This window comes from Cynocephalus volans, chromosome 4 (genome assembly GCF_027409185.1).
Source record: "Cynocephalus volans isolate mCynVol1 chromosome 4, mCynVol1.pri, whole genome shotgun sequence".
Classification (NCBI taxonomy): Eukaryota; Metazoa; Chordata; class Mammalia; order Dermoptera; family Cynocephalidae; genus Cynocephalus; species Cynocephalus volans.
Window position 1 is genome coordinate 156459872 of NC_084463.1, and position 22723 is coordinate 156482594.

General features: G+C 52.6%; 1 protein-coding gene across 1 annotated transcript; it reads left to right on the forward strand.

Annotated features, from left to right (window-relative positions):
• The first annotated feature begins 338 nt into the window (after positions 1-338).
• CD5 (CD5 molecule) lies at positions 339-21207 on the forward strand. The gene is made up of 11 exons (XM_063095155.1): positions 339-667; positions 1163-1289; positions 8851-8941; positions 13557-13874; positions 14324-14386; positions 14617-14958; positions 17115-17408; positions 18142-18267; positions 19084-19137; positions 20370-20489; positions 21119-21207. Exons 1-11 carry the CDS (start codon positions 339-341, stop codon positions 21205-21207), a joined length of 1953 nt encoding a protein of 650 aa, XP_062951225.1.
• Positions 21208-22723: the final 1516 nt, after the last annotated feature.

Consider the following 22723-nt stretch of genomic DNA (forward strand, 5'->3'; position numbering starts at 1 on the left):
CACACTGATGAAAGCCCAGCACTCGTGGAGGAACTTCGAGTGTGTTTGCTGGTGAAATAACACCTGTGGAGATCACTTCCAACTTCCAATCTCATCCCTCCTAAAGGGAAGTGGAGGGTTTCATTTTGACTCTGCATCAAGACCCGATGTCACGCCCCCCCACTCCCCACCCCTCACCACCGCGCCCCTCTTCGTGGGACCCCTCCTTCAGGGACTTGTCTCCTGCGCACCCCTCACGCCTGCCCTCTGCTGGAGCCAGGCCTTCTCTCTCCATAACCCCCACCCAGGACTCCCACCCCGCAGCCGTGTCCCTCTGGGATGCCTGGCCCCATCCCAACATGGGCCTTGTCAGGGGACACTGCTCCAGCCCTGGGCACTGTGGGCAGGAAGCTGGCAGTGGCCAGGGCTGCCATTCGAACTGGGGCAGGTGGTTTTGCCAGGAGGAAGTTGACAGTTCAACTTCAAACACAAGTGACGCAGGTCCCACACTGTCTACTCCCCCATCCCGAGCCTGCCGGCCCCGCCCCTCCCTCCCTGAGAGCAAGATACTAGGCCAGACACCCTCACCCACGGGTGCCGAGCTTGCCAAGGCAGAGGCAGGAGGAGCCCGCACCAATGGGGTCTCGGCAGCCGCGGCTGGCTACCTGGTACCTGCTGGGGATGCTGGGTGAGTACCTCTTCCGGGCAACTGCCAGGATACCTGGGCTCACTCGGGGTGCAAGGGAGGAGCTCCCAGTTCTTCCTAAGTCTGTCTCTGGGGCCTACATGTCACCTCTCTGGAGTGTCGTGGAGGATCAGGTCCCAGCGCAGCTCTCAGTCCTGCTTGTCCCACCCACCAGCCCCCTGACCCTACTTCTCTCTGGTGCTGTTAAGGGCCTTACTTACCCTTCCACGCAGGATCCATGCTAAACTAAGACTCTTTCAACCTAGAAATCAAGTCATCAGGCCCCCATCCAGTGCAGGCTCCCCTCCGCAGTGTCCCCGCAAGAGTGCCCAGCCTTTACTCGGTCACCTCCAGGGACGGAAAACTCGCCATCTCCTATGGAGGCTCTGATGATGCTCTGGGCAGAGCGGGCTGAGGCAGGGTGGGACCGCCTCTGAGGCCCGGTGGAGCGGAGGTCAAGGACGCCACAGCACAGCTCCTAGTCCTTCTCGCACGCAGCTCTGAGTCGCGTCGGTCCCAGAGGGGGCCCCAGCCAGGCCGGCCGCTCTCACTTCAGGCTAGAGCCCTGCTGCTGGGGCAGTCACCAACATTGCCAGTGGGGACCACCCTGGGCAGCCGGGAGGCAGTGAGTGCTGCAGCCTGGGAGGCCCACACCTGGGCTCTAACCTACCCAGGTGTGACCTCAGAGAGGTCACTGAGCCCTGCAGGCCTCAATCTCCCTATTTACACAATGCAGGGGTGGGGGTGAACTGGATGGGATCTGACTGCTTCCCAAGGGGGTAAAAGGTGTGGTGGGGTGAGGGATGGGCTCACCTCCAGGGTGGGAGCAGGAGGAAGCGAGCAGCTTCCCAGTTCGGAGAGAAAGGACTCTGGGAGCCATGCCTGCCTGAGCAGGGAGCTTCAGTCCCCTCCCAGAGAAGCGGGTGGGTAGGTGTGAGTGTGTCTGAGCATGTGTGAGTCTGCGTAAGTCTGTGTGAGAACCATGTGTGTGCTTGCCTGGGCACAACATGGCCTCCAAAAGCAGGCTTACCTTCCCCCGTGCGTGTGACAATGGCACATGTGCACACATCGGTATTCCTATACTTAACAGCAAGAGATACAAAATGCCTTCAGTCCCGAGGTCTGAGGCCCAGAGATAAGCCCCCACCTGGCTTCCAGGCCCTGCTGAGGAGCTGCTGTGGCCTCCTTGGTCTTGGGGATTCCTAGGACCAGGCCTTAAACTCCCTACCTACCCCCCACCGATGGTCTCCGACCCCATTGGGACAGGGAGCCTGGGTCCAGCCAAGCTCCCAGGTGGGCAAAGGAGTAGGGCTCTGCTCTATGGGCCTTCCCACCTGAATCCCATGATGGAATCCTGGTTCCTGGCAGGACCAGGCAAGTCCCCTGGCCCAACACAACCCAGAGTCAGGAAGAACTGGAGGCAGTGCCTTCACCCCCAGCACGGGGACCACCTGAAACCCCAGGAGCACGTGGCTCCCAGTGAGTGTGTTTGTGTGAACTGGTAGGTGACAAGCTCTCCCTCTGTTCAGTGGGTCACAGATTACAAAATCCGCTTAAAACCATTTTCGTCTGTAACCTTCACAACAGCCTATGAAGTAGGCAGGCCCACTGTCCCCATTTTCCAGTGGGAAAAAGCAAGGCCCAGAAAAGCCAAGTGGCAAGCCCAGAGTGGAGTGGCTAGTAAACAGCAGAGTCGACCCCAGCTCAGCACTCCTGCCCTCCGGAGGACCCTCTCTGTACCCCTAGCTAAGAGTAAAGGCCCACCAAAGCCACTCCACTTAGGAAAATGGCCGCAGGACACAACCTTCACCAGCAAATATGCAGCCACCAAGGGCTGGGCTCCAACGGCCAGGGCCGGGGCTGGAGGCAAACAGCACAGGCACCCTTTGAGCCACTCCAAGAAGAGATGCATCAGTGCCAGGGCCCTGGGGACACCACAGCCTCCTGGTGGCATCACTGCTTGGGGACTTTGGGGCCCCTGAGGCGAGAAGATGGCCACAGCATGCCTGGGTGACAGTGACAGGCCAGGGCTCCCCACAGCTCCTCCCTCTTAGCCACAACCTGCCTGGGGCTCATCTGCTAGGGGGTAGGGGGATCCGACGACTGCGTGGCCCCTTCAGGCCCAGCCACTGGGCTTCCAGAAGCCACCATGGAGGTGTGGGAAAATCATAGACTCTGTAGTTCAAATTCCAGACTGCCACTTGCCAGATGGGTGACCTTGGACTAGTTTTATAAGCCTCAGTTTCCGCATCTGTAGATTGGGAATAATAATAGTACCTCACAGAGGTTTGTAATGATTAAATGAATCCTTTCACACAGAGCTTTAGTATCACACCTGGCATATAGTACAGTAAGTGTCCAATAAATATGAATAATAATAATAACAACTTTTATTATTACTATTACCAGGATCAGCAAGAAACAAGGTGAGGTAGGACCCGGTGGGGATGAGTCTTGCCGGATATTCTCCAGCCATCGATCTCTCTCTCCCCCAATCCTCCTGCATAGGCTGTCTGTTCATTCATTTATTCATTCACAAATATTTATTGAGCATTCACTATGTGTCCAGGTCTCTGCAAAGCACTGGGGATACAACAGTGATCAAGACAGGAGTCCCTGCCCTCATGGATCTGACCAGCTAACAGAGGAGACCTGTTAGAGGACAAACTAAACAGCACCCAAAATATTTACAAATTTTGAAATACTGTGATAAGTGCCATGGAGGGAAGAACACCTGGTCAGGGCACAATAACAGTGTGCACAAAGAGGACAGCCCTTGGCTGGGCAGGCAGGGAGGGCCTCCCTAAGAAGGTGACGTCTCGTCTTGTCTAAGACCCTAGTGATGGAAGGAGACAGCCAGGCAGAGAAAGGAGGGAAGAAGGTCCCAGGCAGAGGGGAAGGCAAAGGGAAGGACGGGCCTGAGAGAGGCTGGGTGTCCGTGACAGAGGAGGGGAGAGAGGCCTCTAGATGGGAGCAGGCCTGTCCCAGGCTGCAGAGCTGAGGCTCTTGTTGGTTCTGAGTACAGAGGATCAGGCCCCTCGCAGGTCTGGAGCTCCCCACCCCCAACAGGAAATGGAGGGAGCTGGGAGTCAAGGGGCTGGCACTGGCCTTCTGGTCACTCTGTCTGGTTCCACCAGAGAGAGAATTCAGCTCACTCTGACAAAACTGATTGAACGTCTACTCTGTGTGTGTGTGTGCACGTGCGTGTGTGCTGCATGTGTGCATGTGCATGCGTGTGCACAGCCCTGCAATGAGGGGCTTTGGAGCAACACAGATGTAGATTTGACTTCTACTTGGCCACCCACAAGTGACAAGAACAAATCTCGGAATCTCAGCCTTCTCGTCTGTAAAAACAGGCGAATAGTTGCGCCCACCTCAAAGGATAATTGCAATACTAGTCATGCACCGCATAACGACACTTTGGTCAATAACAGACCACATATACAATGGTGGTCCCATAAGAGTATAATGGAGCTAAAAAATTCCTATCATCTAGTGACGCTGCAGCTGTCTTAATGTCATAGTGCAATTATTTTATTTATAATTATTCTATTTATATATTTTTTGGTGGCTGGCCAGGAGAGGGATCGAACCCTGGACTTTATTGTTATCAGCACCAAGCTCTATCCAACTGAATTAACCAGCCAGCCCAATTACTTAATTTTTTTTATAAATATAGCGTAGCCTAAGTGTAGAGTGTTCACAAGGCCTACAGTAGTTCACGATAATGTCTGAGGCCTTCGTGTTCACTCACCACTCACTGACCCACCCGGAGCAACTTCCAGTCCTGCAAACTCCATTCATGGTAAGTGCCCTATACAGGTGCACCATTTTTTATCTTTTGTACAATATTTTAACTGTATCTCTTCTATGTTTATAAATTTGTAGATACACAAATACTTACCATGTGTTACAATTGCCTGCAGTAGTCAGTACAGTAACATGCTGTGCAGGTTTGTAGCCTAGGAGCCATAGGCTATACCATATAACCTGAATGTGCAGTAGGCTATACCATCTGGGTTTGCGCAAGTACATACTATGATGTTTGCACAATGACAAAATGGTCTAACAACCCGTTTCTCAGAATATAGCCCCATTGTTAAGCGCCGCATGCCTGTAATTACATCCTGCTCATTCAGAGAGCAAGTGTTTATTGAGTACCAACTATGTGCCAGGCACTGTTCTGGGGGATCTGACGTAGCAGTCAATGAGGAGACAGACAAGAGATGATCTATGCTAATGACAACACGGACACTAGAAGATCATGAGCAGTGTGGGGAGAGAGAGATAAAGGAAGGTTGGGGGATTGGGAGTGCTGGGGGGTGGAGCGCACTGTACTGGGGAGATTGAGCAAATACTTGGAGGAAGTGAGTGAGCCCAGGGAGGAGCATTCCAGACAGACAGACAGAGGGGTCCTCAGCACACAGGCTGGTGGGGAGGGAGCCAGCAGCCATGCAGGCTGCGGAGGACTTGGGCTTTTCCTCCCATGAACTGGAGAGCCATAGAGGAGAGATGACAGCAAAGGAAAAATGGTAACTCTCACTACTCCCAGTCCTCAAGCCCTTATCTTAAGGCCCGGGGCCAGATGTGCTTGGGAATTCAGGAGTTTTCAGATTGTAGCAGGTAACATTGAGTAGGTACCGTGTGCTCACAGCACATGCGACGAGGGCTGGGGCAACACCCCATAACTGAACACATTCCCATTTCTGCAGTGAAACATATGAAACTGCACACTAAGAGGGACCTGTACACACCCTCCAGCTAAGAGCATTAGAAAAGACTTTTAGATTTTGAATTGTAGATAAGGGATCAGGGGCCTGGATCTCTTCCTCCAGAATTATCACTACCACCATTACTGTCATCATCATCGTCATCATGTGCCCCTAGAGGCTTGACTCTCATGGGTCCCAAAGGGTCCCTAATACTCCCTTCTCCCTGGGGACATGGCTGGGACAGATGTGGAAGGAACAGGATAGGAAATGGATGGGGAGTCAGCATAGGTGACAAGGGTTCTATGCACCACCACAGACTCCCACAGAGGCATCTGGAGTGAGTCCCCTCCCTCTCTTTGGCCTCAGTTTCCCCCATCTGTATCATGGGAGAGCAGGCTCTAAGGTCTCCCCCTGGTAAACTCCCATGGGGCCCTGTCAGGTGATGGAGATAGGGTTTCTGTCCTCACTGTACAACCAGCTAGCTGTGTGACCTTGGACAAGTCATTCAGCCTTTGAACCTCGGTTTTCCAATCTGAAAATGGGGGCAAGCATGGTCCCTTCTTCACAGGGCTGTGGGTGGAAAGAATGACCTTCGTGCATGAAAGAGCTTTGGAATATATTAAGCTCTGAACAAAAAGAAGGGCTTGGAGCTTGTCACTGTGACAACAGAGACATAGTATATGGCATGAAACTCATGCAAATTCAATTAGACATGCCAAGCCACCAGAGAGAAATAACAATTTAAATAGTGAAGGTCATTCCACCCACGCTCCGCTGTCCATTCATTGCACAGGCTCTGGGTAAGCAAGATTAGAGACCGAATCTGCTGCTCCCTCCTGGTTTAAACCCAGTGAGATGATATGCATGTTTCGCACATAAAAAAGACTCCTAATCGCAACCTACCATTTCATCTGGTGTTCAACTTGAGATACAGAATTTTGGCTCTTTATGATCTTTGTTTCCCTGAAACCATGATACAGCTTCAGGTTAGACACAGCTCTGCTGATCACTGTCGTTTCAGAAAAGAGAGGTTTCTGACCTTCTGAGTCAGGCAACGTAGAGGCTTCAAGGAAGGAAAATCCAAAATTTTCCCCCAAAGGCAGGCAGAAAAATTGATGGCTGTAATTGTGGAGAAGTTTATAGCATGTTAGGGAGAATTATTGTTTATGGAAAAAAGGGAACATCAGAGCACTAAGTCAGCCCATCGGTGTCTTTATCTGTGAGACAAGGTGGTGACAGTCCCCCTCATATGAGGCTTCAGGGAAGAAACAGGATCTTCCATAAAAAACCCTTGCCCTGGAGTCTGCACAGGGTAGAAGGGCTATCATTGTTATTATCATCAGTAATGTCCCAATCCCTTGCTGTGACCCCAGGGGCCTGCTGGACCAACAGGCCACACCCTTGCCTCCACTTCCCAGTGTGTAGGAGCTGCAAATGGACATGCGGAAGGGTCCGGGCAGACCCTCCAAATGGTCAGAGGCAGGGTCGAGAGTACAGGCTCAGAAGCTAGCTGTCTGGACTAAAATGTCTCCTCATCTGTAAAATCGATCATACAGGTCCTCAAACATCCATCTGCAATTCCAAAACCCAAAAAACATTTGTAAATTTCTGACAAACGCCTTTGGTACAAATCCTGACCTGAACTCGTGGGAGGCAATTTATAATCTTGACACATCCCACTTACTGTAAAAATTCCTATGTTTCACTGCAGACACCATCATGGGTTTGAAGCCAGGGCTCTCCAGACACATGGCAATGGTAGATGACACAGGCACGTGGGCAAAACAGAAGGCACAGGCCAATGCCCAGGGCTCGCGGTGATGCAGCCGGCATGGCCTGGGTGTCCTATTTTTCAGAAACATTTGGCTCTTGGAATTTGTTTAAAAAGCAAAAGAAAATAAAAAGAAACCTCTTTTAAAATGGCTCAAAAAAAATTTAAACACCATGCTCAGCAAGTAAAACATCCCTGATTGGATGTAGCCCATGGGATGCCCTATAGAGAGCCAAGGTGAGAATCATTCTGAATATTGTGGGGGCCGGAGGAGGAGAAGGGAGGAGATGAGGGTATAAATGTCTTGGAGCTGCTGTCAGGAATTCATCTAATCTTCACCAAGATCTCATCAAGGGAGGCAGGGTCAAAACCATTAAATCTCTGCAAATGCAGACGAACAGACTGGGGCTCAGGGAGACTGATTAAGGCTGCTAACTCTCTCTGGCTTTTTCAGCCCTGAGTTTTGCCTGGGCTTGCCCAGTCCAAGCCTAAATTGTCAGGGCAAGGGAGGGGTCTCCACAGAATTCTCATTCCCAGCCCAGCTGCTTGGGGTATAGATGTCGAAGGCAGGTAAAGAAATGGCATGATGCTTCATTCCTCGTGTCCCTCATGGTCTAGGTCTTGAGGCTCCTGTTCCCAGATTTGGCAGCAGCAGAGCATCTGGTCTCCGGCTGCAGGGGCTTTAGGGAGGACAGGGAAGAGTAAGCTGCAGCCCCAGAGGGAGTCGGGGAGACCCTGAGCACAGTCTGCAGGGTTCAGGGGAAGGAGGGTGTTGGTCTGACCCCTGTGAGAAGCAGCTAAAAAAGTGAAAATAGGTTGTGGATGATGAAAACCTGAACGTATCCCTGGATAGGCAGAAAGACTAAGTCTCCAGCTCAGCCAGGCAGCTCAGCATCCACCTCTGCCCTTCCTCCACCAGCCGCTGAGAGACATCAGGAACTAAAGACTGTAGATCACAGACGTTTGAACCGAGAGGAAGGTGAGGGATCCTGGAAGCTAATCTCTTCGCTTTACAGATGAGGAAACTGAGCACAAAGAGTTTAAGCGACTTGCCAAGGTCACACAGCAAGTTCACGGCTAAGTCTTCCCGTGGCATGTTTTACTGCCTGAACAGAATCACAGGTTCATTCCCTCTGACAGGACTGCATGCCAGGGACATACAGGAATTGGTGAAATGCAGGGCAGAGCATCGCAGGCTTCCCTCTGAAGGGAAGGGAGGCAGCTTGGCCCTGCCGGCAAAAGCAGATCCTGCGGCAGACAGCTGGGTTGGGGTCCCAGCCCAGCACCCACTAGCAGCTTGCAAAAGCTATTTAACCTCTCTCAGTCTCCTCATCTATAAAATGGAGACCAAAATAATAGTACCTACTTCATAGCGTTGTGGTGAGGCTTGAGAGAGGTACTGTATAAAAGGGCCTGGAAGAGTGAAAACTTTAAAGTGGTGATGGTGATAGTGATGGTGTTGATGCTGGTGCTGGTGATGATGATGTGGTGATGGAGATGTGATGGTGTTGGTGATGGTGATGATGACAGTGAGGGAGGGAGAAGAGAGGGAGCACTGTTCCTCTGAGGACCACACACGCACCCAGAGGGAGGGGACACCCTGCAATGCATAGACATCTTTTCTCAACACAACGTTTTCCTTTTTAGCATTCCACTTGGTTCTCCAGCTTGTTCAGTCTTTCCTGATAATGTTCTCTGAGCAGGGCCTGGGCTGTTCTGTGCGGGATCTGCAAGGATGTCAGGCCCGTCCCTGCCCCAGGGGCTTCACGGTGTGGCTGCTCGAGCACTTCAGGGGTAGGTCTAGGTGGTGCTCATCTCTGCATCTCCAAACTTAGCACTTTGGAGGTGCCACTGGGTGGCTGAGAGCAGAGAACATGGGTTTTGAAATCAGACTCATGGTTTGAATGCAGGTCCTGCCACTTGCTAGCCACATCACCCTGCACAGGGCACTTGCCCTCTGCCAACATTTATACCATGAACATACTCAACTCATGTTGTAAGGCCGGTAGAAGATTAACAATAATGTCTGTAAGGAAAGACCAAGTGCTGAATACGCAGCAGATGCTCAACAATTGCTAGCTGCTGTTAATAATGACTGTTGACTGTGAAGACTTCGGGAATACAAAGTTTCCAGGTGGGAAAGGGCAGTGGTGAGCCCTCTGGTCTGGCTCTCTGTGCCAGATGGAGCAATCCTCCCACTGGGAAAGCTCCCCGAGGCCTGCAGTAGTGGCCACACCTGCCCCAGGCCTATCCTCCCACCCCACAGACCAGCAACAGCTCTGAGCACTGAACACGGGCCAGAAAGGCACTGGGTAGGTCCTTTATATAGATTATTTCATCGCATCCTCACAGCATCGCTGGAAAACTGGTCCCATGCTCATCCCCATGCTGTGGATGAGGACACTGAGGATCAGAGAGGCTGAGACACTTGCTCGCCAGGTGCCGCAGGCAGGAAGTAGCAGAGCTGGTACTCAGACCCAGAGCAATAGAAAGTTACCAGTACCGGAAAACCAGTCCTGCATTGTACAGCACCGAAGGGCGGATCTTCAGGTCCTCTCTCCCCACAGACGCCACTTCAAGCTGTCTCAGCCCTCATGACTTAGCCAAAGGAATGACTCCCTAAAGGTGGATGGCCCTACTCACTATGGGGAGCTGGGACCAGAGGGAGGTGGGAGAGATAGGTCAGAGGTGAGAGGCGAGGGCAGGGCAGAGGGCCTCCTGCCTCCGTGCTCACCACACTAGCTGCTAGCTGGGCATCCACACTGTGCCCTCCTGAAGCTGCCCTGTCCACTGCAATAGATCAGATGATTGACAGCTGGACCATCCCTTTCACCCAGGCCAGAGCTCTGGCCACTGCTCCCAGCCAGACACTCACCATTTGCGAGAATAACCTTCCCCTTCCAAGGCCCATGACTCCCAAGGCATCGGTGATGGGATCTTGTGAAGATGGGGAAACTTACCACAGAGCCACGACGACTTCATTACAAGGAATCTTGGCTTGGGAGGGGAGGAAGGGCTGGTGGGGGCACTTCTTTTAAAATCCTACCACAAGCAAGAAAAGACTTTTTTAAAACACATCTATTTTGTAACACCCAGCCACAGTTTCTCACAAGCAATTTAAACACAGCTGTTTCCTATATGAAGAAGTCTCCTGACCAAATGCCATCCCCAGCTCCCAACCGAGGAGTAAGCCCAAGAGTCAGACAGATGGAAATCAAAATACCTGCTTTGTGACTGATAAAGCTTGGTGGTGAACACAGAGGGTGGGCTCAGAAGCCACATGAGCTTGTTACCCACCCCCCGTCCCCACCCAAATTAAACCTCCTCCCTGCCCCAGACTAGCCAGCCAGCTGTTGCTCAACCAAGAGCTCCACGCAATGGGCCACTCTGCCCCTGCTCCACAGTCAGACAGGGCTGGCAGGAGGCAGAACTTCCCAACTGGCCCACACTGGGGAAGGCTGGTTCCTTACAGACCGTGTTCACCGGGCCTGTGGTCTTGGCTCCCTAACTGGCTGTGCCACCTTGGGCAAGCCCATCCATCTCTGAGCTTTGGTCTCCTCTGGAAACCGGGAGCTGTTAAAGATAAACTGCTGGCATTATCCTACCTAGGGAATACTAGAAGTAGCAAACACTCTCTTGGGTTCCCTTTCAGGCTCATTTCTTGATTCTCTAGAACTACCAGAGTTCAAACGTTTTTGACCAAAAGCAACACAAAGGACATTCTTACATTGCAACCCCCAAAGCACAAAAAGTGATACTTCCCCTCACAATACATAGTGCATTTTGACGTTCTCTATTCTATTTCATTTTGTTTTTTTTAAAAAATTGATGGTTGCATTACTACAAAGGGATAGCACAAAGAAGTCTGGGAAGTGACAGAACTGGTGTACTCCTTGTGTTGGTGGTCACAAACATCTATATATGTGTTAACATTCACAGAATTGTTCACTAAAGAAAAATCAGTTTCACTATGTTCATTTATAAGGTTTCAAAAAAAGAAAAAAAAATGATAGTTGCAACCCACTAAATTGATTTCATGATTGCTTAGGGGTTCCAACCTGTAATATGAAAATCCCTGCCTCTGAACCCCATGACAGCGGGTGGAGGGAGGCAGAAAGGGCCATTGTTCAAGCAGTGGGTAGGTATGAGCAGGCGTGGGGGGAGAGGGTGGGAGGCTTTACTTCCTGACCTTTCTCTCTCTTTTCTGCAGTCACTTCCTGCCTTGGATGGTTCAGCTGGGACGACTCGGGTAAGGAAGAGCCACATGGAGGGAGGCCTGGGGCAGAGGGACAGCAGGGCTACAGTTCCATCAGGCTGTAGGGGGACCTGCAAGTTAAGAAGCCGTCACCTCCACCAGAGTGAACCCCACCGTACACACAGACACATGCACATTTAGGATGCCCGTGGGTGTCCTTGCTGACTACAAAGCACCACAAATGCTAGCTCTCATGATAGGTATTATGAGTCACTCACCAAGCACAGAAAATATACAGCCCATAAATGAAACTTACAAAGTCCTGTTCCTACCCAGTCCTGCCAGATGCTCCATGGTCAAAGACATTTGCCCTGAAGCTGCAGAGAGAGGATATGCCAGATTGTAAAGTGTAATGAGTGTCCAGCCTCGGAGGTTGGACATTAATCCTACAGTAGTTCCCAAACAGGGTTCTGCGGAACATGTAACACCACATCTCCCACTGGACACTGACAGTGTACACCAGGCTAATAAAGTCTCTGAGAAGTCCTGCAGTAGAGAAACATGCTAAACATTTTTTAGCTCAGCAATTCCCACAATTACAGACCTCTCCTCTTCCCATTGACTGGGATAACATCACACTGAGTGTATTTTGGGAGAAATGTGGCTGGCAGGTATCACAAAACCGCCATGCAGCCCAAGGGGGCCACAGGGGCCTTGGCGGGCTCTGGGCTGGGCCCTGGATCCTGCGCTGACATCCTAGCCTCAAGCTCTAGCAAGTTACTTGACCTCCCTGAGCTCTAATTTCCCCACCTGTGAAGAAGGGAGAAAATCTTTTCCCTGGTAAGGATTCAGTGAATCAGCTCCCTGGGCAAAAATCCTGCAAGGCAATCCATCAGCATTAGGTGTTGAGACTAGCTCGCTTTGCCTCTGACTAGCCACAGGACCTTGACAAGCCCTGGCCTTGCACGTTGGCCCCAAAGTGTCCTCATCTGAAGAAAAAGGCAGCCTGACCAGTGGTTCCCTTGTCAGGGAAGAATTTTTTAAACTTCTTGAATAGGTAATACATTCATCTGGCTCAAAAATTTAAAAATATAAAAAGATCTACAGTGAAGAGTCTCACTTCCACCTCTGTCCCCCATCTTTTCAGTCCCTCTCTCCACCCCAACACCCCAGGTAATGATCACATTCACTCGTTTTTTTGCATATCCTTCCAGAATCTCTTTATGCAAACACACACAACACACACACACACAGACAAATATTTTCCCCTCATGGAGCTTTCTAAAATTGCATAAGCCATGTATCTACCTATGACCCAGCAATTCCATTCCTAGGTATTTACCCAAGAGAAATGGAAACTGCCCACACAAAGGCCTGAACATGAATGTTGACAGCAGCTTTATTCATAGCAGGCAAAACCTGGAAACAACCCAGTTGGGGAATGGAAAAACTAATGTGGCATATCCATACAATGAAATATTATTCGGCAATGAAAAGGAATGAACTACCTATACACGCAAAAATATGGATAAATAAATCTCAAATACATGCTGAGCAAAAGAAGCAAAATTTAAAAAAAAAAGCATGCTGTTTCCATTTATGTGACATTGTAGAAAAGGGAAAGCTAATCTCTAGTGACAGAAAGCAGATCAGTAGTTGCCTGAGGCTGGATTCAAGGAAATTAACCATAAAGGGGCATGAGAGGACTTTCTGGGTGATGGAAATGTTCCATGTCTACATTATGATGGTGGTTACGTACATATATACATTTGTCAAATTCCATTGAACAGTACTGTTAAAATGAGTACATTTCACTGCATGTATACTGCACCTCAATAAAATTGATTTTAAAATTTAAACACACATACACACAGATGTTAGGCCTTATGTCAGACTTATTGAAACAGAATTTCCGGGAGTGGGGTGATTCTGCTGGACAGTGGGTGCTGAGACCACCTTGCCCACTGCTCCGACTTCCCCTCCAACTCTAAAATCTGGAGCCCTACCCTCCTGCACCCAGCTTCAGGCTACCCCCCCAGCCTGAGTGCCCCAGAAGGGACGAAGCTCACAAGGAGCAGGGCAGGCAGCCAGCGGGGTGGGAAGTGAAGGAGGGAGCCCAGCTGGGCGTGAGGGGCTAGGTGGGGAGGGAGCAGTGAGGGGCCCCAGTGGAGAGCCCTTCCCAGCCTGACCACCCACAACCTCTTTGACCCCCAGATTTCCAGGGGAGGCTGGCCAACTCCAACTCAAGGTGCCAGGGCCAGCTGGAGGTTCACCTCAAGGGCCTGTGGCACACCGTGTGCAGGTGGAGCTGGGGCTGGAGCCCAGACGGCCGGGAGGATGCCAGTCAGGCCTCAAAAGTCTGCCAGCAGCTGCACTGCGGAGAGGCCTTGGCCCTTGCCCACTTCCCTCCTTTCAGCAGACCCCAGAACCAGATCATCTGCCACGGACACCCAGGGTCGTTCTCAAACTGCAGCAGCAGCAGCAGCAGCAGCAGGGCACGCCAATGCCCCCCGCTGGGCCTGGTCTGCTTAGGTGGGTGACTCCAGCCACATGGGCACCGTTGTCCTGGGCACCCCCAGGAGGCTGGCCAGGGCCTGTGACCTGAGGCCTGAGCACGCAGGTGGAAGGGGAAAGGGGTCCCCAGTTTATAACTGGTGGGGAGCTGGAGAGGGGCAGTACCTGTCTGGTGGGATGAAAAAGGAGGACCTATTTCTGCCAAGTGCTAACTTCTGCATCCCCTCTGAACCTCTGTTTTCCTATCTGTAAAGTGGGGTGGTTCTGCCCACCTCACCTGGGGCTTAGAGATAATGTATGGATCAAGTGGGCTTAATGTGGCAAGTGGTACTTACGTCACAAGCTCGGGTATTTCTCAACACTGCTGGATCCCCCTGCCCTCCCCACACCCCATTCTTCCCTCCTACCCCCTCATTCCTCCCTCCCAGGGTCGCTTGCCCCTCCCTCACCAGAGTGTCTCATTACAGAGCCCCAGACGACAACACCTCCACCCACAAGCCCCCCGCCTACAACCACTCCAGAGCCCACAGGTAAGAGGATTCTGAGGCCCCATGGAGATACAGAGTCAGATTTAGCAAATAAAAACTCAGGATGCCCAGTTACATTTGAATGTAGATAAATGGGGAAAATTTTAACCATAAGTGTGTCTTATGCTATATTTGGGACCTCATCACCTTCCAAGGGTGACCAAAGAAGCATCAGTTCTCACGTCTGGCTCAGTGCAACCCCATCCCCCATCTCCATCTCTCTCCTCTCCCAGCTCCTCCCAGGCTGCAGCTGGTGGCAGGGCCCCGGGGCCTGCGGTGTGCTGGCGTGGTGGAGTTCTACAGTGGCAGCCTTGGTGGCACCATCAGCTATGAGGCCCAGGACAGGACCCAGGGCCTGGAGGACCTCATCTGTGCAGCCCTCCAGTGCGGCTCTTTCTTGAAGCATCTGCCAGAGGCCGAGGTAGCCACGGCACAAGACCTAGGGGAGCTCTGGAACCGCAGGCTCTTGCCACTTCGATGGAAGGTCCAGAATGCAAGCTGTGCCTCCCTGGAGCAGTGCTTCAGGAAAACCCAGCCCCAGGAGGGTGGCCGAGCTCTCGCCCTCGTCTGCTCAGGTTAGTGAGCCCTGGCCAAGCCCCATGGGGCCTTCTGCTGCCCTGGGAGGAGTCACGGTCAGAGAATCCCCAGAGGGGTTTCCTGAAAACCCCAGCATGCAGCACAGGAGATGAGGCACGATGGGGAACACAAGGGAAGTAGAGGCCTGATCCTTGGCCTCTAAGAGTTGGGGTAGGGCAAGTTGGAGGACGCACACTCGCACTCAGTGCCTGGGGAATCTCTACAAAGCAACTGACCAAGCCCAAAGGAATCACTGGCCCAGCTGCCACATGGGGAACTGAAGTCAAAACTTCCAGGAGGAGACAAGGTCTTTCCGTGAGTTTGGTGGAGGAAAAGAGAAAAGGTTTTGTGGGTGGGAATCATGGCTTGTGCCAAAGCATGGAGCACTTGGAGGGGCAGGCTTTGTAGGAAGGGAGTTTGTAAATCCCAAGAGATGAGGTTGGAGGGTGGTGAGAGATGGGAGTTCCCTGAGGCCTGGGGGCCAGAGCATGGCAGGCAGAGACACACAAGAGCAGGCCCCCAGGAGGGCTCTCTGCGCAGAGTCCTGAGCCATGGCCCACACAATGGAAACTGGAGGTGCTGGTGTGGTTGAGGGAGAAGGCAGGGAGGCTGAGTCTGTAAGACCCCAAGGGCCAAATCAGAATCAACAAAGGAAGCTGAGGGGAAGAGATCCCAGTTCAAAAATAAGGAAAAACAACCATAGCACGCCCCGGGAAGCAGTGGGTTCCTGTCACCGGAAGTGTTCTAGTGGAGTCCAGACTCTACTTACTGAGTGCTTAATTTGTGCCAGGGACCACTCCAGGGCATTCTTTTATTTTCACAATGACCTTAGGAGGTGGGTACTGTTATTATCCCCTTTTACAGATGAGGAACCTGAGGCTCAGAAATATTAAACGTTTTGCCCAATATCATCGAGCACTAGCTGGGATTTCCACTCAAGCAGTGTCACTCCATAGCCTGTTATCTAAGCCTCAGCTACTCCAAGTGTGGTCCCAGACCACACAGCACGGACGTCACCTGGAAGACTCTCAGACCTGAATCAGAATCTGCTTTTTCTTTTTTTTTTTTTTTTTTGAGTGGGGGCAGCAGATGACCGGTATGGGGAACCAAACTCTTAACCTTTGTGTTACAAGGCTGAGCTCTAACCAACTGAGCTAACCAGCCAGCCCAGAATCCGCATTTCAGCAAGGTCCCCAGTGATTCCTGTGCACACAAATGTAGGAGGCATTGCTCTGGACCATTCTGCTATCCTGTAAGCAGGGCCACCCCCAACCCATTGGGTACCTGGTGTGAATTAGTAAAACACTGCCCCCTCCAGGCAGAAGCAGTCCCCAAGGTCTCTTGGCCTGATGAATTGGGGAGTGGGGAGCCAGCTCTCAGCCCCACTCACCCCCTTACCCCCCAGCCCCCGTCCTCAGGATCCTTCCTGCTGGCTACAACCTGTAAAACCATACCCAGGGTTCTTGCCTTTGAAGTTTCTTCTAAATAGAAGACTTACTAGGGCTTTGAAGGTGGATGTTGCTATGGAAACTGGCAAAAGCTGGTGAGATTACAACTCACTGTGAACTGAGCATGTGTGGCCTCGGCTATGGAATCCCAGGCCCCACCCTGGCAAGCAGACAGAAAAGAATGCAGGTTTCTGTTGGGCCAGGCCCCACTCACAAAAAGCCTCCTGCTCAGGGCCCAGGGCCTGGGCAGCAGGATTCCTGGGTTCTGTCCCACCTGTGAACCACCAGGACTCAGAGCAGGAGGTCTTTCTCATCCCTGAGCCTCAGTTTCCCCCTTCTGAAAAGCCCTCCCTCTTCCCAAGGAGCAGCAAGAGAACAAGATGTTTCTAAGAGGAGTGGACCCAGGTGGACCTACTTCCTACACTCTTCTCTCACCTGCACCTGGTTCAGGGGCCAACTCCCTGCTGGTGGCTGCCTCTTCACTGAAAGTGCCCATGCTACAGCACCTCGGGATGGCTGCTGGCAGCTGCCCAGAGGCACCAGGGACAGACACCTTGGTTGGGGGAAGAGCCAGAGATGATGCCAGAGGAGGGAAGGACAGAAAGGAAGATGGCTTGTCCTGGTGGTCCCACACGGTGCCTCCTTGCTGCCAGGGGGCCCCAGGCGCCAGGCATGCAGGCTCATCTTCCATTGCTTCCCCTCCCTAGATTTCCAGCCCAAGGTGCAGAGCCGCCTGGTGGGGGGCAGCAGCATGTGCGAAGGCACCGTGGAGGTGCGCCAGGGCATGCAGTGGGCAGCCCTGTGCGACAGCTCTTCAGCCAAGAGCATGACGCGGTGGGAGGAGGTATGCCGGGAGCAGCAGTGCGGCGGTGTCAACTCCTACCATGTGCTGGATGCCGGTGAGAAGACCTCCCGGGGGCTCTCCTGTTCCCAGGAGAAGCTGTCCCAGTGCCACGAGCTTCGGGAGAAAAAAGCCCACTGCAAGAGGGTGTTTGTCACATGTGAGTTGACCACAACTGACGGTGGGCAGAGGGCAGCCCCAGACGTTCCCTCGAGGACCCAGTCAGTGAATGTGTCTCTGAAGAACTGGCCCCAGGAGCTAGACAGAGAGCCCTAGAATGCTAGAAATGGAGAGAGGGCAAATGGGGATCGGGCAGCAAGAGTGCTCAGACGGCAATGTCACAAACGGTAGGTGGGAGACTGAGCTAGGCAACAGACATCTCTGTTGGGGAGCTCATGAATGACAGAACTCCTTCCACCTTCTGCTCTTCCAGGGTGGAAGCTAGAAAATCAAGGGGTAGGTGGTGCATATTTGCTACGTGAATGGTCACTGAATAACAGATAAAAGAAATGGATGGGTGGGTGGGTGGGTGGACGGACGGATGGGTGGATACATAGAGGGCTGACTGGCCTTCAGTATTCGATCACATATTGGTATATGATGGTATATGACGGCAAGGTGATCACTTATAACTGGCAAATGGTAGAAAGTTAAACAGTTTGTAACAGGGTGGCAAATGATAGCTGGATGATCATTTGTAGATAATAAATGGCGAATGGGTAGCAGAGAATTCTAGAGATGGATGGAGGGACAGCCAGATAGAGAAGTGCCTTCCTCACACGCTGGTGAATTTCTGGTGACTAAGGGAAGCCAGGCAGCCAGCAGCTTTCCTCTGAAGGGACAGTCTTTATACCACAGGGCTGGGACTGACCCAACTCTTCCCCCATCTCCAGGCCAGGATCCCAACCCAGCAGGCCCAGCAGCAGGCACCGTGGCAAGCATCATCCTGGCCCTGCTGCTCCTGGCAGTGCTGCTCGTTGTGTGTGGCCCCCTCGCCTACAAGAAGCTGGTGAAGAAATGTAGGTGCTGGGGCCCCGAGCTGCACTGTCCCGGTGTGGGGAGACTGGAGCCTCACAGAAGAGGGGTCCCACCTACAGAGAGCTGGGCCAAGGGCACCTCTGCCTCCCCATCCAGCCCTCCCCTCTCCTGCCCACTGGCATTTTTTTCCACCCAAAGTAACAGAAACAGAAAGTCGGGAAAATCATAACCACTGATTTGCCCATATCTGGGTCCAGCTGAGACCCACTCCAGGCCAGACGGAGGCTGTGGCCATTGCCTAGGCTTTGGCGGCCCAGAGGGCCATCAGCATGGCCTCTGATATGTCCACTCACCAGCTGCCCCTGACGCTGATCGGGCCACTTCCTCTCTGAGCCTCAGTTTCCTTATCCACCAAGTGGGTGACTGCATGCCCTGTGAACGCAGAGGGTTGAAATCCCTGCCTGGCAGAACTCAGGGGAAAATTATTCAGAGACTAGGAAGTGAGATTAGGGAGGCTGAAAACAGAGAGCCGAGAGGTAGGCAGTGTCAGCTCCCTAGCACCCACCCAGGTCTTAATTCTGGTCCTAAACACCTGCAGTTGTTTCTCCTGGGGACCCAGCCACCTCTGCATCCTCCTCAGCACAGTCCTTTGGCACTAGATGGCTCCAGTTCCCCTCCTGAGAAAGTTAGAAAACTGAGGCCTGAGAGACTTCAGGGAGCAGAACCCAGCAATGATGCCTCAGCTGCACCTGCCACCTCCTCCGTCCCCCAGGCCCCGCCCCCTCACCTGCACTCCGTTACCCCCCCCCCCCCCCCCCCGCCCCCGACCCTGATGTGCTTTCCTGTCTGTTGCCCAGTCCGCCAGAAGCAGCAGCGCCAGTGGATTGGCCCAACGGGAATGAATCAAAACAGTAAGTGTCCCCAGAGGCAGGGTCCTCCCTCAGCCCCAGGCCACGGATCCAGTCAAGGCTCACTGCTGATCACAGATGGAGCCAGGGGCTTCCTGAGGCCTCTGATCACCACCATGCTCATCTAAAGTGCGACTGTGGCAACAGATGTCCCCACACTGGGAGGGCCAAGGCTTCTTTTTTTTTTTTTTTCTTTTTTCGTGGCCGGCACTCAGCCAGTGAGTGCACCGGCCATTCCTATATAGGATCCGAACCCGCGGCCGCTGGGAGCGTTGCCGCGCTCCCAGCGCAGCACCCTCCCGAGTGCGCCACAGGCTCGGCCCCCCAAGGCTTCTTGATGGGGCAGACATTTGAGTGGTTTTTGACTCTGAAGCCTCAGAGACCACAGTGTCCCCTCTGTCTCTTGCCTCATCTCAGGGATTGACTTAACCAGAGGTCCCCAGCAGCCTTCGCCTGCTCGGGCAGCAGTCCCCAACACCATGGCCAACGTTGTTAATAGGTGATACTCACAAAAGAGGACTCCAGGCCTGAAATACCATGAGTTAAGCAAAGCTAAACACCGTTCTTTATTTTAGGACTTATCAGAACCTTAATGGGCAGTTTTGCACTGTTTATTCCCAAAGCAGGGATGCTTTAAGGAGGGTTGTTCAAGCTAATTTTATTACAGAACAACTTTAAAGGGCCAGTTTTAGACCATTTTGATGCAGTCAGCCCCACCTCATCCCTGGTCTTCATCATCCCTCCTTCCAGCCACAGCCAGAGCCACCCTAAGGCATGGAAACAGTCCTCCCCCTGCCTCCCATTCTGCATTCTTCTGCCATTCACAAGTCTGGGGCCAAATCCTTCAAGAAGGCTCTGTGTTGTCCAGTCTTTTTTATAACACAAAGGCCCTCAGCTCCTGGAGGAAAGAGAGTATGTCTGCCCTGTCACTTGTGCTCCAATTCATTGCTCGGTAAATGTTTGATGACCGACTGACCAACCGACTGAAGGCCCCACCCTGCCAATCAGAACTCTGGCCAACCCACAGCTGTTCTAAAAGTCTGCCATGGACCCCGCTAGCATGAACCACCCCAGGGAGAAAGGAAATGGGGATGCATTGAAGGGGCTGTGGGTGCCTTTGCCCTCTCCCACATGACATAATGGGAACAGGACATTAAAGTTCTGGGCACCTGCTGGGGAAGGAGGGGTAGGACAAAGCAGCAAGTCTAATGACACTGTCTCCTGCATCTGCTCAGTGTCTTTCCATCGTAACCACACGGCGACCGTCCGGTCCCAGGTTGAGAACCCCCCAGTCTCCCATGTGGATAACGAATACAGCCAGCCTCCCAGGAACTCCCACGTGTCAGCTTATCCAGGTAAGCACCAGTGGGCAGTCCTAGGCATGCAGGCAGAGCTGGAGCAGCCCTGCTGAGACAGGTCATGTGATGTCCTTGAAAGTCATGTGATTGCCCAAAGGGAGAAGGGAGATCCCAGGGCACCGGGGGAGGGGGGGGGGATCAAACTGCCTGCTAGACAGCAGGGTCACAGCGGGAGTGTGGAAGGGATACTGCCTTCACAGGCCTCAGCTGTCCCTTTTGAGACTGTCAACCACTCATCTAAAGAGAAGAATGCACTCAGATGGACACCATTAACCCCAGCCTTGCTGTGACCTAATGGGCCTATTCCCCTGCAGGGCCTTGAGGGGTCTGGCTGGTAAATGAGGTCCCTTGGATTCCTTCAATACAGAAGAGAGCCATTAAGTGGCCTGCAGGAGTCCTGTACTGACAGCTCCCTTCCTGGCACTAACAATTAAACCCTAGGGAGCCTGGAGCTCAGCATCATTAGTGATCACTTGGCTGATTTGATCAAAACAGATGCCGCGGTTGTTACCAGCTCATAAAGCCCCTGTGATCTTCCTACCCACTGTGGGCGGTGGCTCTGGCTCCAAGGGGCTGTAGGCTAGTGGGACAACCCCTCTGCCAACGGCCCTCCTTTCTTTCCTCAGCTCTGGAAGGGGCCCTGCATCGCTCCTCCACCCAGCCTGACAACTCCTCTGACAGTGACTATGACCTGCACGGGGCTCAGAGGCTGTAAAAGGTGAGACTGCCTCCAGCTGCCGCCCTCACCCAGGGGTCCTCCACAGCCCTGGGGATGAGCACCAGCCACTCCATTCCCCCCTCCACTCCCCGCTCCCCCCCCCCACCGCCCCACCCAGATATTCACACAAGACTCTGAGCATCTTGATTCCTGTAAATGGAAACAATAAACATCAGCAGTTTAGGTGTTTAGGTGTCGGCAGCCAACTTGGCGATTACAGCAGAGATCAATCTTAAAAAGCATCTCTTAAGCTCCACCTTGGAAGATCACACAAAAAGAGCCCCTAAGTTTCCTGATGGAGTAACAACCCCAGAGCTGCCAATGAAGCCACAGGGAAGAGGAGCCCCTGATGCAGGATAGCAGCTGCCCCCAGGGCATGGGGCCTGTCCCCAGCCTCCCTGAATCACCTCCAGGATGAGAGGTTTCCTCCACTGACACATTCCCACATTCCCTTCTCACCCTACAGAACTGGGAACCAGCAACCAAGAGCCATGCCTATGTGTCCTGAGAAAACTCTGCATTTGCAATTTGGAAATGACATCCTGATTTCTACTCCTAGCTGTGGGAGAGGATGCCTCTTGAGCATGTGCACCTGCCTTCCTGTGGCAGACCAGCTCTGACACCCCCCACTGGAGCCTGGCCCAGGTGAAGACCCCACAACAGCTCAGCAGGCCCCTCCCAGTGTGGGCACTGTGAAAGGGCAGAGCCCAGAAACAAGCAGCCCTTCCAAGGAGAGACTCAACAGGTGTCCAGGAGAGGGTCCCTCTTCCGCCCCCAGGCAGCACCCCCCCTGCCTGCTGGGGAGCAGCACCTGAGCAGAATCCAGCTTTCTCCTCAGACTTTGACCCCAACAAGGAATAACAAGGAAGCTCACACTTGGGCTCATGTATTTTTAATATGCTCTTTGTATATAATGCTCTTTCTACTTTCTGAGAACTAGAGTGCTCTGGCCTCTTCTGTCCAGGGTCTACCTCGTAGATGTCTCTGGGGATGCCCACATGAAGGGGCATCTCCTTGGGGCACTCTACAGCCATCATGGTCACAGAACTGCACATCTGAGCACAAGGACAGCCTAGTACATCCCCAGCAGCTGCCAGCAAGCAAGCTGTGTAGCTGCCCAGGCCCAAAGCCTCACTCCACGCCTCCACCTGTGACTCCCTGCACACCCTTCATCTAAAGATGCCTTCCTCTCCAGAGAGCAGGGACCACTGGCTATCAAGCCCAAAGGGTACCAGGGCTACCCCAGGGCCCTGCATAAAGGGGGAACCTTGCAAATCCTAGCCAATTTGGGTTTTTGTTTCACACAGCAGCTTAAAATCGCAAGCTAAGGTAGTTTCAGCCAATCAGGAGTCAGAGAATGGGTCTGGATATGTTCTTTCAGTTTAAGTAATTCCCTCAACTAAAACAGTCTCAGTACCAGCCACCAAAAAAAAAGAAAAAAGACTAAAAATTCTCCTCTACTTCTTGGAGATCCTAGAAACATACCTAATCCTGCAGTGCCTCAATTTCCTTA